At 40.5% G+C, this 15,163-nt stretch overlaps 2 protein-coding genes across 4 annotated transcripts; one reads left to right on the forward strand and one right to left on the reverse strand.

Annotated features, from left to right (window-relative positions):
• Positions 1 to 4,280: 4,280 nt before the first annotated feature.
• On the reverse strand, positions 4,281 to 7,207 carry LOC140592572 (uncharacterized). The gene is made up of 5 exons (XM_072716165.1): positions 6,670 to 7,207; positions 6,250 to 6,304; positions 5,790 to 5,904; positions 5,251 to 5,316; positions 4,281 to 5,081 (listed from the first exon to the last, which is right to left on the reverse strand). Exons 1-4 carry the CDS (start codon positions 6,964 to 6,966, stop codon positions 5,274 to 5,276), a joined length of 510 nt encoding a protein of 169 aa, XP_072572266.1. The 5' UTR covers positions 6,967 to 7,207; the 3' UTR covers positions 4,281 to 5,081; positions 5,251 to 5,273.
• A 38-nt stretch (positions 7,208 to 7,245) lies between these two features.
• On the forward strand, positions 7,246 to 12,333 carry LOC140592573 (uncharacterized). Of its 3 annotated transcripts, none has more exons than XM_072716166.1 (5): positions 7,246 to 7,401; positions 9,893 to 10,193; positions 10,874 to 10,928; positions 11,401 to 11,518; positions 11,622 to 12,333. In XM_072716166.1, exons 2-5 carry the CDS (start codon positions 9,897 to 9,899, stop codon positions 11,653 to 11,655), a joined length of 504 nt encoding a protein of 167 aa, XP_072572267.1. In that variant the 5' UTR covers positions 7,246 to 7,401; positions 9,893 to 9,896; the 3' UTR covers positions 11,656 to 12,333. The 3 variants fall into 3 exon arrangements, with proteins under 3 accessions (XP_072572267.1, XP_072572268.1, XP_072572269.1); XM_072716167.1 differs by lacking the exon at positions 7,246 to 7,401 and adding an exon at positions 8,988 to 9,033; XM_072716168.1 differs by lacking the exon at positions 7,246 to 7,401 and adding an exon at positions 9,197 to 9,284.
• Positions 12,334 to 15,163: the final 2,830 nt, after the last annotated feature.

The raw sequence follows: 15,163 nt of genomic DNA on the forward strand, positions 1-15,163 counted from the left end.
GAGTGCCTAGTCAAACAGAGGGCACAAGTGAGCATTACGTCTTACACAAACAATAGACATTCCGGATCCAAGGGCCGGTCCAGGCAGACAAACACAGGCTCTCTCACGTGAGGCCTGCACTCACTCGGTTCAGCAACGGCCCAGAAGTCCTCGTCAGTGGCTCCGGTGGCGGTTCAGCAGAGGCGTCGCACCGAAGAGCGTGATCGTACACGCAAAAGCCGTCCGTAGCGTCTGTGACTTCTGGCACGGCACACTGACTTAGATGCGGTTCTCCTCAGCTGACGCCACGAGCAGATCATGCTCGCCATCGTGTGTTTGAATACAGTGCGCGGAGCTGCATGCGTATGCGCATACAGTGTGGTAATCTAATGTTTCTGTCCACACAGCCATCAGTGTACTGATGTGCTGGCTTTGCGTAGAGCATAATGCAGAGTAATGCAGTGTTTGTTTTTGTTTGGTGGTGTTCGCGCCTGAAACGTTGCCGTGTGAAACGATGAGGTGTGTGAGTGTTGTCTGTCTGTATGTGTGTACAGCCCCATGAGGGACAGGATATATATAGCCCCAGCCTGTAGTGCGAAGGTCCCTTAACACATGGACATTTTCCCTGCTTAATTAACAGCTTATTGATTGATGCGTCCCTGCGGCTCCCTCTCCACTCATTAGCCAGATCAATAGATTTGATTTCCATTTGGACAGGAGGTCACAGTCACACGCAATCGAACGATTCACCATATGAACGTATTGTTTTGTACATCCCATTTGTGCTACCGACTGTGTTGACATGCAGGCAAGATTTTACTGGCTGCTGTGCTACATGGATTCACTGCTTGCCCAGGAGTTAAGACATGAAGGAAGATAGTGTAAGTCTTTGCGTTGGCCATTAATATACATATTATAATTATGGATTGCTATTCTACTCTATTCTATTATGGATTGCACAGTTTGACAAGGAAGTTAAAAAGCAAAGAGATCCTTCCTTGAAATGAGGTCTTCAGGTGACTCTGATAATTGCATTTGTGTTGTCAAACCCGTTTTCAATGACAATGTCTTGTGTACAGAAATAATTCAGCCATCCTACTTTAGGCTATGTGAGATGGTAAAGAAGGATTTCTCAGCTAGAACATGAGTCCATCATCCATTCATATCCCACAATACTAAAGACTTGTAGCAGCATGCAGTTCTTATAAGGATACCATTATATAATTAATATTGGTTCTAATACAGATGGGTTATGATGGTCCACGTTACGATACTCTGACTTTACAATGGGTAAATGATTTTCACTTCCAGAGTATTATTCAATAAATTACATGAGATATTCAACACTTTATTATAAAACAGACCTTGCTACTGATTTTGGCCAACTGTTGGTTAATGTCAATGCTCTAAGCATGTTTAAGCTAGGCTAGGCTAGGCTATCATGTGTGTTAGGCTAGGTGTGCTGTATTAAATGCATTTTCGCCTTGTGATTTTTTCACCTTATGATAGGTTTATCCCCATCGTAACCCAGGGAGCATCTGTACCTTAATTCACACCCCCATCTATTTGTGTGGTTTGCATGTTCTTCCCATGCTTCTTCCAGGTATTCCATCAGTCCAAAATCATGAAATTGCCATCATAATTGGTGTCTCTGATGCTAACCATACATATTCAACTGGATACCCAAATATCACAATGTAAGGAGGATCAGCTTGCCTGGTTCTGGTTCTGGATCTCCTGCAGCTGGCCTTTCTAGCTTAGAATTCTCATCATAACGAGGTAGGACACTGTTGTTATCAAAACCAACGGTTTATTTTAAGGTCTGGCAGGTGCAATGTCATTGACCTGAGAAGGTCATGAAGGAAGACTATTCCACATGATGGAGGCTCCATGACCGAAGACTTTGTCGTCAACATAGTAATGAATGGAGGGAGGGGCTGGTAAATATGATGGCTTCCCCAAGCAGTGCCGTATAGGTTAGTAGAGAAATTTAGATATCAGTCCTGAATTTGCCTGGGAGCTACTAGAAAGGTGCGAGAGCTGATTCAATATGACCATAATTACTAGTCCTAGTTTTGAATGCAGGTTCGAATCCCCGACCAGCAAGGCACCACTGAGGTACGCTGAGGAAGGTACCGTCCCCAAGCACTGCTCCCCGGGCGCTGAATTAGCTGCTATGTCACGACGTCACATATGGGTTAAATGCAGAGGACACATCTGTTGTTGTGCACTGTGTGCTGTGGTGTGTCAACAATGACCACTGATCCTTGCGGCAGCCTTTGTGTTCTGGGTATCTTGGAGATAACTTGGAAGGAGTAATGCATTGCAGTAGTTGAATCTATGCACTATACACAAAGACTGTGCAGTGTCATGTACATGCACACGGCCTACAGTGAGATGTGGCTGTAACTGAATACATACAGCATGCCGACAAAGTCAAGTGGTTCTCTTACTCTGGGGATAATGACCAAATGATTTTAAATGTGGCACTATTGTCGGTGCTAGATATGGTGGTTTCAGCATTTCGGGAACAGACACCATCCTGGGATTTTAAACTTAATTCAGTGCGATAGAGAATTGTGTGGTAAAAAGAAATTATCCAATCAATGGTAGTTCTGGGAGCAAAACCATGACAGAAATCAAAGAAAGACAGTCAACAGTGACTTCTATGAATGCAAAACTCATTTACCTAATTTGAATTAATTTTGGAGACAAAGGGGGTCCTACCTGGCACTAGCCACTGAATGTGTGTCAGAATTGTGTCCTTCACAAAATCAGCATGATTGCAACTGTCAGACCTTTACATGTGCATATAAAATCTCTTGCATGTGATATTTTACAGAAATTGACATGCTGGAAACATAAATAAATAAAGTAACTGAAGGGAAACCTGCATTTGAAACTTCTGTGTGTAATTTCATGCCTTCATTGGCTACACAAGATGTAACATAACAAAGTCCGAGTCTGGGATCCCGTTCCTGGAGTTAGTATATTAATCTGTTCCGGATAAGCTGGTAAAACAGGTATTGTTTGCACCAACGAGTGCAGTTTGAAGTAAATGTTTTGAATGTTTTATGGCAACTGCAGGCCTTCCAGGTTAATCAGGTATCATTTTTGGAGAAACTGGTTCCTAATGTTTATCTTAGGATCTGTCGTTTGTGCTGGCCTATCTTCTCCTGGGGCCCATATTACGAAGCTGAATAACTTGTCAAATTTAAGGTAGTCTGGGTTAAATGTAAGTGAACGAAGATGAAGTCCATTTAAAGCGGGGTACCTTAAATCGCACAAGTTAACTGCCTAAGCAAGAAATCTGGCTTTGTGAAGCCTGCTGTTTCATTTTCCTACTGTGTCCCCCTTCTCTGTCCTTTTTTGGCCATCTTAATCATAGCAGTGACCTTCTGGAATCATCTGGGGTGGAAACACAGCACATGGCTCGTTTCAGTGATTTCAAGCCTGTGGGTAGGTTTGTCATCTGGCAAACGGGACTGGTCATGGGGGGGGGGGGGATGAGGGGCGCAGCATCAGACAACATAATCTGAGCATGGCTGGACAAACACATGATTGTTGTTTTAATTTTTTAAATAAGTTAAAACAACAAGAAAAGTATTAGCTCAGATTGCATTCTATGCATTTTTTATTTACAGTAGTGTGACAACATATTATGTAATAACAGCAAAATGTTACAAATTTATAGAATACATTATAATTTCATATTGCAACATTATCCTATTATTATCATTATTATTGTTATCATCATACAATTTGTTACATTCTGTCGAGTTATTACATAATGCTGCATTATTGCATAATGCGTTGTTACAGATACTCCTCGCTTTACAATGATTCGACTTTATTATATTTTAACTTAACGATGGTGTAATAGCGATGCACATTCAACAGTCATCAAACTTTGAATTTTGATCTGTTCCCGAACTAACAATATGTAAGTCAAGGAGCATCTGTACTGAGATTTCCAGGCTCAGATAAGCAAATACATAGGAACTTATACCCTTAAAATTATGCAATCAATGCTTTGATCGGATAAAGCTGTGAGTATCTCTCTGTGTGAGGCTGCCAACTGGTCAGTCCATTACCAGGGGTGTTTCTGGGACAGCTCAGCACTGCGTCTCTGAGCCAGTGATGTGAAAGTGATGGTCAAAGACAGGAAAAACACCATATTAGTAAACAGTCAATATGGCCGAAAGCATGAGTGTCTGCACTGCTCTGATGGACCCTAAGGGGGAGGTGGGGGGATATGGAATGGAGTCACAGTCAAGGTTAATGAGTAAAGACCAAGATAATCCAATATCAGAGACCTTTATTTATGCAGTTTAACAGAAGGCGATGCAGCCACTGCATGCAGTGAGTGTGGTGGGAAACCGTTTCGGTAATGAGGATAACGAGGAAATGGCTTTATTGGCCTGGTGCCACTAGACAATGGCGCAGAATGGGGGGGGCACAACTAAATCATTTACATACAAAAGTCTTTTTATTGAGAAGACAAATTAATCCAAATTAAATATATACACGTCTAGTGGCACCCTAGGTCCTACACCCCTGCCACTAGAGTAGAATGGTTCATCAGGTCCCCAACCAAGATATCTGATGATCATTTCACTTCCACCACAATGCAGGTAATTAGAAACATGTGACACACATTGTAGCGTCTGAGTAGTAACTTAAATCAAAGAAATGCCACCAAGCATGGCAAAACAAACAGTGAAATGCACACACTGCACAAGGTTCAGACTTCCACCAGCACATAGCAGTCACTGGAGGATCACAGAGGCTGACAGGTCCAGCAATCCCCTGCCAGCACTGCAACTGCATGGTTTAGAGACACTATGATATGTTAAAAGATCTGGTGAGATATATTTTTTTGTTAAAATGATGCTAATATTCACATTGTGTAGTGCATAAATGCTTTTAATGTATTTAAACGAATGGGATACAAACAAACTTTTTGGTTCAACCACTGGGGACAGAAAAGATCTCGGTTTGGTCTTCAGTGTTCGGATGCTGTGGTGTCGGAGAGATCCTGTGATACTGAGGCCTCCACATGAGCCACTCCCCTGGGAGCTGAACAGCAGACTGACCAATGGCTGCGGAGGAGAAGATCAAAGGTTAAAACAACTCAGCGTGTGTGTGACTCTCAGTCCCCGCCCACTCGATCACCATTTATGTCACACCAATTCAAAGATGATGGTGCCTACACATGTAACGTGGTGATTCACTGTGACCAAAGGAACATTAATCCATGTGGCATCTTACCTGTGACTTGACGGGGGGCCACTCTATTTCGGGAGCACAACAGGTTGAACATTCCCACACAGTGCCCTTAAAGAGTTAAAAGGAATTGGAACTTATTACCAAAGAGTAACACCAATGGTCATTTACTATGCATTATGTACAGACTGTAGACATTATGAGAATTCTGCACATTATAATGTTTTAGGATGTTTTTTTTAGAATGATCCAGGATATGTTATGGTCACATTCTTTGTGTGCTGCATAATATTGTCTCAATCAGCTGTTTGGCACTTTTGCCTTCCATGCAAAGATAGTTTACCTGCTCTTTCAATTAATGGGCTTGACTTGTGCATCGGGGCTAAAATACTCAGGGATATACCCCAAAATACTCAGGGATATACCCCAAAATCCTCAGGGATATACCCCAAAGTGATGGGTCCTAACAACACCCATACACCACAAAATATAATCCCTGTTTAGGAGATAACCTACTACAGTAATAAGGCCTTTTATACATTATATGGTTCCATTTACTAGACTGCATGTATCAAGATGCTTACTTGGCTTCTGGTATTGTGGCGTTCACAAACTTGCACACATTGCTCTTCGCTGCCAGCTGTTTTTCAAGGGTTGCGATTTCTGACGTCCATGCCGCCTTCTCCTTCTGGAACTGTTCTGCATAAAGAAGGTGGTCCAGTGGGTTTTAGGACATTATTAAGAAAACCAGACTGTGACACAGGTGCTACCATGACGCTCTTAAACATCAATTAAGTAATTAGTGTACATTTAAAATCCCAAATTAATTTAAAAATGAATGACTTTCGCAATTCTAAAAACAACTCTCATTCGATGGTGCCGTTCGTATTTTAAAGTAGTAAACAGTAGAGGGCGCTCCTCGCGTCACAAGCAGTTCCCAATCTACAAGTAAAGTGACAGGTGTAGTCGCCTCCCTCACAAATACGCGGCTGCCTGCCTTGCAAGCTTTACTGAAACTCGTGGAGACAAGGAAGTCTGTGTCACCTTCGGCGTTCTTCCTTTGGCCTTCAAGGGCTGCAATTTCGTCATTCCGCTGTTTCTGTACATGATAAAAAAAAGAGTAATGCGTGGAATTCACAGTACTGAGAAAAACTAGGAATTCTGCGCACCTGCCTTCATTGTCTTAATTGGCATTTCATTGAAATCCATTCCCACTTGTATACTGTATTTCCTGTGTCTCTGTCCAGAACTAGAAGAAGGATTGGATCGATGTGTACTGAAGCTTTTACATACATACAGAATGGCAGGATTATCGTCTTCTTAAAAGGTTAACCTTGTGCTTCATGCTCTAGATAAAATGTAGATTACTATACCCACGAAAACCTATTTTAATAATGTAGCAGTTCTGTTCTGTTTTTTTTAAGCAAACATATCCAGCAGTCCCTTGTACAACCTGCTCCTCACCTCCTCTCCATGACAGGCTTCCAGCTGATCTTTCTTAAGCTTGTTCGAAACCCGAATTTTTTCCAACTCCTTACTCAGATCGCTGATCTGCTTGATGGCGATCTCCATGTCATCTTGCATCACGGCGATATCTGCCATTTGCTCATTTATTTCGAACCTCATCGCCTGGTGTTTAGTGTCCAGTATGGAGGAGGTTTCAAAAAGCTCTACCTTCTCATTGTGCTTGACATATATGAAGACAAGCGAAGCCATTATTCCGATGCCTGCGATGCTCATCAGCACTACTATCGGCTTCATTGTGACCAGGACTGGAAAACAGGTGTCCCTAAAACCTTAATTCCCGAACACCTCAGTTTGTTTTTTTGTTTCCCTGATTTTTATCTTTTTTTTTTGTTATAGTCCTACTATTCCGATTGCATCTGTCCGGGATCGCTTCTTCACTTTAAAATGAACTGTCAAAACAGCTCGAGTAGTTTGAGGAAAAGCAAAAGAGGAAACAGACTTTACTGCCTGGTCAACATGCCTGCCGCAGCCCCCGCCCCTCCGCCGCGTCCGTAAGCGCACCGGTATGCAAATATAGCAAAACAATTAAACCAGAATTATCCTCGTTTCAGACGCGGAAAGTCTTCGTTCGTAAGTTTTTCGACTGTTGGGGTAAAAAAACGAGAAGGACAACGGAGTAAAAAAAAAAAAAAAAAGAAACGACGTGTTTAAACTTTGTCCATCAAATAAGTAAGTTAACTGCTTTAAAAGATTTTCCTGTAATATCGTTGAAGGAGTATAGTTAGTGAAGCATGCAGGGTTTCAATATTGTTAATGGAATGTATAGAACACACCAGTAATGACCCAGTGTAAAGCAAAATGCCAATATGTTTTAGCGGTAACACTTTAGGCTGCTTTACGGGACACAAATATAATAATGTATTATTACTTATGCATTAATTAACCACAAACTACATACTGATCTCGTGTTAATTCGTTATTAATGAATCGTGGCGCATGTTTTATTTTATGCGATTACTGTACTGTGTCTATTTCTGTAAACCTTTGCTCACTACTGAAGGAAGTACTGAAGGAACAAGTAATGAATAACACACTTATCTCATGTTTATTGATCATTAATGAATCATGATGCATCTTTCATCCTAAGCGGTTACTATGTTTGTTACTTATATCTTAATTCCGTGTAACTTTCTCAATTACTGAACGAACTACTGAAGGAACAAGTATGAATGACACAAGTGAAACACTATCACTTTCATTCTTCAATCTTCTCAAGTAGCAATTATATTTGTTCATGATTTATTCATAATTTGTACTTCAGTAGTAACTGAGTAATTACTAAGTATTTGTGCCCCATCAAGTAAAGTGTTACCGTCTTAGCAGATCACTCAATTGCATTTCTTAAAGACTGTTTTTTTCCGTTAGTTCTTAAGAATAATTTTTGGTGACATTGCTTTCTGCTGTGCCACATTTTCACGAGACAGATCAACCGATCGAAGAAAACAGACATTTTAATGTGAATACGTAGGTATACAATGTTTTTGTCCGATCTTGATTCCACGCAATTTTGACGATTTATCCTCACGGTCTGTCATACTCATTGAAATAACCCCCTTATTCAGTGTCTGAAAGCTGTTTCGAACTAAATAAACATCCAGATGGCCTCCCGACTAAAACGTGCCATAACTATAATATTAACATATTGACAATATTGGAATTGCAATGGTCACTATATTAGATGTGGCACAGGAGGTAGTGCTATCGTTCGGCAACTGGAAGGTTGCAGGTTCGAGCCTTGGTTCTTCCTGACCCCATCAAAGTGTCCTTGAGCAAGACACTGAACCCCAAATTGCTCCCGGTGTTCAGGTTGGCACCTTGCATGGCAGCCTTTGCCACCGGTGTGTAAATGTGAGGCATGAATTGTAAAGCACTTTGAGTACTCGTAGGAGTAGAAAAGCGCTATATAAATGCAGTCCATGTACCTCGTTAGTACCGTATAGGACCCACATTTGTCTCGAGGACCATTGTAAGGGTAGATGGCCTCTGTGTTCAGAGACATCTTTCTGCACATCACTGTTATACTGAGATTCATATGTAGCCGTTCTGTTAACTTTATGGAGTCTTGTCAGTCTCATTTGACCTCTTAAATTTAAAAAGACATTTTCACTCATAGATGTCGCTGACTGGATGCCTTTTTTTGGCACCGTTTAAAAGGACAGCCGACAATCACGTGTCTGATTTTTCTCCGCTCAGTCGCAATTGATGGTCTTGATTATGTCTGCTTTCTGTTGCAGCCACGTGACTTGCAGGCTGTTTGTGTTAATATGGACTTTTGAACGCTCTCGATAAGCTGTTATCCAGGTCGGTGACACAAGTTTTAGCACTTGTGTTTTTTGATGAATAACTCTGGTCTTTTGAGTTTCCTTACCGGTTTGAAAAACATTATCATAGACTTCTATTAATAATTGATAAAACTGAAATAAAACTAAGACTAAACCAACCTGACTACCAACATCTAATTGAGGTTGAACCGGTAGGTGTTAGTGCCCTACTGACACACCTGCATGCCTCTTTTCATCACAACACAAGAAAACAGATAACCTGTTCTCAAGGTATTGTATGCAAATAACTTGCCCAAGGACGTTGGGCCAGGGATTGCTTATGTCTGATGCATGTTATCAGAAACAAAACAGAACACTGAAAATTTGAATGTGATATGGTGCCATTTACATGTGGTACAGTCATCTGATACGCATCGTCAGTCAGTGACTGTGTTGGGTTTAGTTCTGTCTATAAATATTTTGTTTCGTTAAGGCATTTCTGTAGACTCATGTTAAACTAAGACTGCAAAGCAGGTTAATGTTACGAGATTATAATATTAATATAAGATCATGCATGTATTGCCTTTGTTCTGGACAAAAGCATCTAAATAAAATTAATGTAAGTGTATTAGTTACAAACCATGAAGTCTCATTGTGAGGTCTTGGGCAATATAGGGAATGAAAGTCAAGGTGGTGGGTGAGGTGTCTATTGTTTGAGGTTCTCCATCTCTAATCCGGTCAAACCAGAAGGGCTGCCTGCAGGTGATCAAACTGGAGTGACTAGCGAAGGGGAGGGGGGCAGGGCAGAAAAAAAGATGAAGTGACTGGCATGACCTTTGACCTATGAGCTGGAGACGTGCACCTTCTGCAGCTCACCTGCACATCCCTTCTCCCCTCAGCATCATGCGGTTGTCCGCCATACCGATCGTCCTCTGCTTCTGCTTCCTGGCACTGCTGGCTTACTATGCCGTCAGGCAGGAGATGGTCCTGCAGAGAGTCAGGAACCATGTGCAGGTGGTCACGGAGGAGGTGCAAAAGGCAGAAAGAAAGAGAGTTCAGTGCAAGGAGAAGATCCAGGAGCTCAGTGGTCCCCTTTCATCTGCTGCTGATAAGACAAACGATCTGACCAAGGCGAAGACCGATGTGTTGAAGGCTGAAAGAGAATTTTTGAACAATCTGCAGGCATGCAACACACACAAGGTATCGAACTGTTATGGGAACATGCAGCAGCATCGGAACATGGTATCTCATTGCAGTACTTAAAGGTTCTCACTCTTTCCATTAATATTTAATTTTAACATTCATTAGAATTAGGTGAAATGGTGTCTCTGAATTGCCCTTAGTATGTGACAGTTAAAGTTTATGTCCTGTCATGGACGACATCCCATCAGGACTAGACACATGGTTAAGGGTAAATGTAGCGATCAAAATCTTTCTAATTGCTGTACTGTCGAAAGAGTGAATGTTGGCACTGCTTGACAACCGATGTAGAACACGTATGATCTAGATTATATTAAATACATATTATGAAAAACTAAGTTAATAAATTAAAAGTGTACTGTGAAGTCTTTGTTAAGTTTCATGCAGTACAAGGCCAATATAGTCACTCATTAGTTTTATATCTACATCTATCTAGACTATTCTACTGAGGCCGGGCCTTGAACCATCAACCTTCCAATCTCAGACACTGAGATCTGACCACTAAAAACCACCCAATAGACGTTAAAATAAAATGTATCCAGTCTGTTTTATGATTAATTCTGTTATTGTTTACTACAAACATATGTAAAATGCCAAATGTAATATGTCCCTGCTGTATTTTACAGTGATCTTGTGTTTCCATTTTTCCTGTAAATAACAACTAACACCATTTTCTCCAGGCAGAGATCACGAAGTCGAAGAACGCTTCAGATGAAAATCTCAAAAAACTTAAAGGTACCGCAGATTACATGATGCTGGTCTTGTATGTCTTGTATGTCAAAGTATGAGTGAACTGCCAAGTCAACAAGGATTTTAGAGCAACAGGACTTTCACATGCAGCTGAGAGAGTCAAAATACTCACTTGTAACCTCTGAAAATCCAACTTTTTAAATACTTATTTAACACTTCAGTTTGTGCCACATTTTTACTATATGTACTGCAACATATTTCATTGTTTTGTGCTCCTGCATAATGCTGCAGGTTTACAATTGATATCCATTAATATCCATTGTTTGTTCAACACAGTAAAAATGCAACATTCACTATATCACGTCCTTCCAGTCACTCATGCTATCTTATACAACACCCCCTCCTAATTTTATAATCTGTATCTGGAAGCTGGAATTTAGTTCATATTTAACAGCAGAGCTCACTGCTTAAAATTCCCAAGACACCAATTAAGGAGGCTTCTTTTTGGTCGTTACAGCTGATCAAGAGAAAGAGAAAAAAGCAGCAGAACAACAAACTAGACGATTAAAGGAGAAGATCTCAGAAAGAGATAAGAAATTGTGTCAGTTTGTGGACTTGAAGAATGGGGAAGGACGGTAAGGATTTTTACAGCACTAACCCTGCAAATGAGCTGGGGGTGACACACCCTTGAAGACTCGTTTACAGTCAGTCTGAGTGCTTTTTCTCTCTCATTTACAGGAAGCTGTGTGGAAATGCCCAGGCCCCAAAATGAGACCTACACTAACACCACCCTCCCTCCAAACACACACACACACACACACACACACACAGGTTTGTAATTATATCTTTGTGGGGACTCTCCATTCACTTCTATGGGGAAAACTCTAATCCCAACATGACGAGATTAACCACCACCCAGCCCTAACCGTAACTATAAATAACCAAACAAAATACGAGACTTTTGGTATTTTTAGTTTTTCGATTATATTCACAGGTCTTTGTGGGGATCTGAAAAATGGTCCCCACAACATCAAAATAACAGGTTTTTATTACATTGTGGGGAATGTAATATAAACATAATACACACATACACACATACACACAGGTTTGTAATTATATCTTTGTCGGGATTCTCCATTCATTTCCATGTCTTCATATCCATGACTTAGACTGACCATTGTAATGCATTATAAAGGTATCTATAGCATAAATGTAGCTATAATGTGTTATACCTTTTTATAAATAGTAATAGTTCTGTTTATGGTACTTTATGAATGCATTACAATGACTGCTTTAAGTAAAGTGTTATTGAAAAGAGCAATGCAGCAAACAGTTTATTTGCTATAAAGAAGTATTTCGCAAGACCGTCTGCTGAGGAAATGCTCTGTATAACAAAACAGAAAACTCAAGGTGGGTGATGAAGGTCAGATAAATAAACTAGTCTTTGCTAGTTTGTGTCTATGTATATTTTCTACAGGAGAAAAAACAGGATATATAAGGAAAAGTATGTATTTGTCACCTGAGTGATCCACTTGGCTTATCGGGCTGCACAGATTTTAATTTTGTGAAATATCAGATATCAAAAATGTATTAGAAGATCAATGCATTGACAATAGAGTTGAAAGCACTTGTACTGTATACAGGAAGCTGGACATCACTGTCATTGGCCTGTTACTAATATGTCAGACACCTACCTGAAATGGTATTGGGGATAATCAGATTGGCTTCATTGCTAAAACAGTCTGTAATTGCTCTCTGTTTCTTCAGGCCCATGTTAATTGTCTTTTGTAAAATCTGGTCCAGCCGGATCGTGGGAAGAACATAGAGGGGGGTTTTTACCAAAAGTGGGGCTGGTGTGGGTGGGGTGAAAACAAAAGATGCTGTTCTGGTGTTAGCAAAAGGAGAAATGCAACAAAGGGATATCAGTTCCAGGAAGGGGTTATGTTTGAATGCGCTCAGTCATCATCTTCAGGGTACATTTTCTGGGACGGTACGGCTTTGCCTGTGAACTTCACTCATTGTAAACCTTGTATCATAGCCTTTTACTGATTTACTATTGGTTATGCGAAATGGCGAAATTTAATCGTCTCGTGTCGATTAAGTGTCATAAACATCGCATTTGATTGTACAAACTGCAACTAGCTTGTTTAGTTAACAGCGTAGCACAAGTAGTGACGCTGATAACGCTGCGATATGTGGCGTTTGTCAGTCACAGTTCTCATCCCGCTGTGTTTGCTGTTATGGTATAAGAATGAGTAAGAAGCCCGGCAAAAAAAACGGGGCCAGATCTGGCATTTATTTGGGAAACATCATAAAGTAAGTTACTCAGTTACCAGAAACTCAGAATCATTGAGTTCATAAATAGTGTTGGCAGAAAACGCAATTTTTTTTTTTTACCAAGAAGAGATTCAGTAAATCTCCTATATGTACTTCTATGGGTCTCTTCTAGTGGCCATTTTATGTGGGTTGTGTTTATGAGAGTGACAGGGGCATCATAGTGCACCCTGAGGTGAGATCATTTTTCCGCAATGAATGGCCTCACATCCGTGACGGAATCTCACAAATTGTGCATAATTTTAATAATTCCCGCAAACTCAGAGTACGTAATGCGGAACTCAATGCACTTAAACGACCATATTAGTGAAGATGAATAACAGTAAAATGGAGAGATGAATTTCACTTTATATATTGCATCTATACGAAAAAAAAATTGACTACAGAATCGCTTTATAAGGCGACGTGACATCACACCCCTGACCCCGATATACCCCCCCCCCCCCAATGATAATATGAAACCTACACCCCTGTGTAGACTGGATATGTGGAAGTTTTCTTCAGTTTTATTTTCGAGTAAAGAACATGGATTGATTCAAACTGTTTATACAGCACATTTTACCTGCAGCTGATACATAAATTGTTACTGCACTTGCAGTACCAGAATGCCTATCAAACCAGAATTGAAGCATAGTTTTTAGAGCCAGTCCCAGAAATATTGTAGCGCTTGTTAGTAATGCTATTTGTCAACAGGAATCCCACTCAGTAATAAATCTGAAACTTATTTCACAGGGTAGTGACAAATCATAATTTGTCAACAGCTCCAGAATCCATATTTTATCTTTTTATTTAATCTAAATATCACTGGCCATTTGACGTCCATTGTCCCTCCATTACGAATTATGTCAATGTTAATAAGGATTCCATCCATCCATCTCCTAACTAACTGTCTCGGGCAGGGTTGGGGGAGCTTGAGCCTACGGTACGAAACCACAAGGATCCAGTTGTATTCATACCAATATGTTGTAATACCGCTTTGGTACGTTTTGACTTTTGCCTTCCTCCCTCACATGTGTTCCCTGTTCTGCACACTTTGTAACCTTAAACATGGATAGACTGGTTATTTTTCATATGACGCCATTAGGTTTGTTAGGTCTAAGGAAAAACACTGGAATGTGGCCTTGGCTGTAGGAGCTACAGTAAGAACATCTTATCTTTGTTGAAGGCTCCAGACAGGTTTAGACATTGAAATTAACCTTTATTCTTTTCACAGATCCAAGAGCGTTTATCTTGCCATTTTCTGTTGTTTAATAATTCTATTGTTCTATTATACTAGAATACTAGAATTAATCACTACAGAACTCAATCAACTTTAGAATTTGTAATTTTAGCATTTAAGCAAAATCCAACTATTGGTATTTCTGCCGGGTTGCCTGAGGTTTATGTAAATTACAGGGTTGGGGCGATTCTGGAATGCATTCAGCAATTCCACTCCAAATCAGGAAGTGGAACTGGAGTTGGGGGTGGTAAAAAAATGATGGGGAACAGAATTAGAATTGAAGTCGAATTTCTAGGAGATTTAAATTCCAACTCCAGTTCCATTTCCTGCTTTGGATTGGAATTGATACATGAATTCCAGAATGAGCCCAACCCTGATAAATTAATCTTAAAAATTCTGAGGCACTTGATATGAACACATCACTTCCTTATTTATCTCACCGCTGGTGAGACTGAATAAACAAACAAGGGATTTTTTTTTGCAGCTTTATCTCACCCTTCTACATCCCTTTAATATCTACATAGGATGTGTCACGATCGCGGGGCAAGTGAGCCGGAAAGCAGGCGATCGGAGCCAGGAAGCAGGGTAAAACGGGGATTTATTCAGAAAACCAGGACTGGAGAAGCACGACAGCGAACATCACATGACATCACAATGACAAATCTGGGGTACACTGACTGAGACTAGGACTAAATACATGAGACTAGGCAAACATAACAGGCAACAG

The sequence above is a fragment of the Paramormyrops kingsleyae genome, chromosome 9 (assembly GCF_048594095.1).
Source record: "Paramormyrops kingsleyae isolate MSU_618 chromosome 9, PKINGS_0.4, whole genome shotgun sequence".
Classification (NCBI taxonomy): Eukaryota; Metazoa; Chordata; class Actinopteri; order Osteoglossiformes; family Mormyridae; genus Paramormyrops; species Paramormyrops kingsleyae.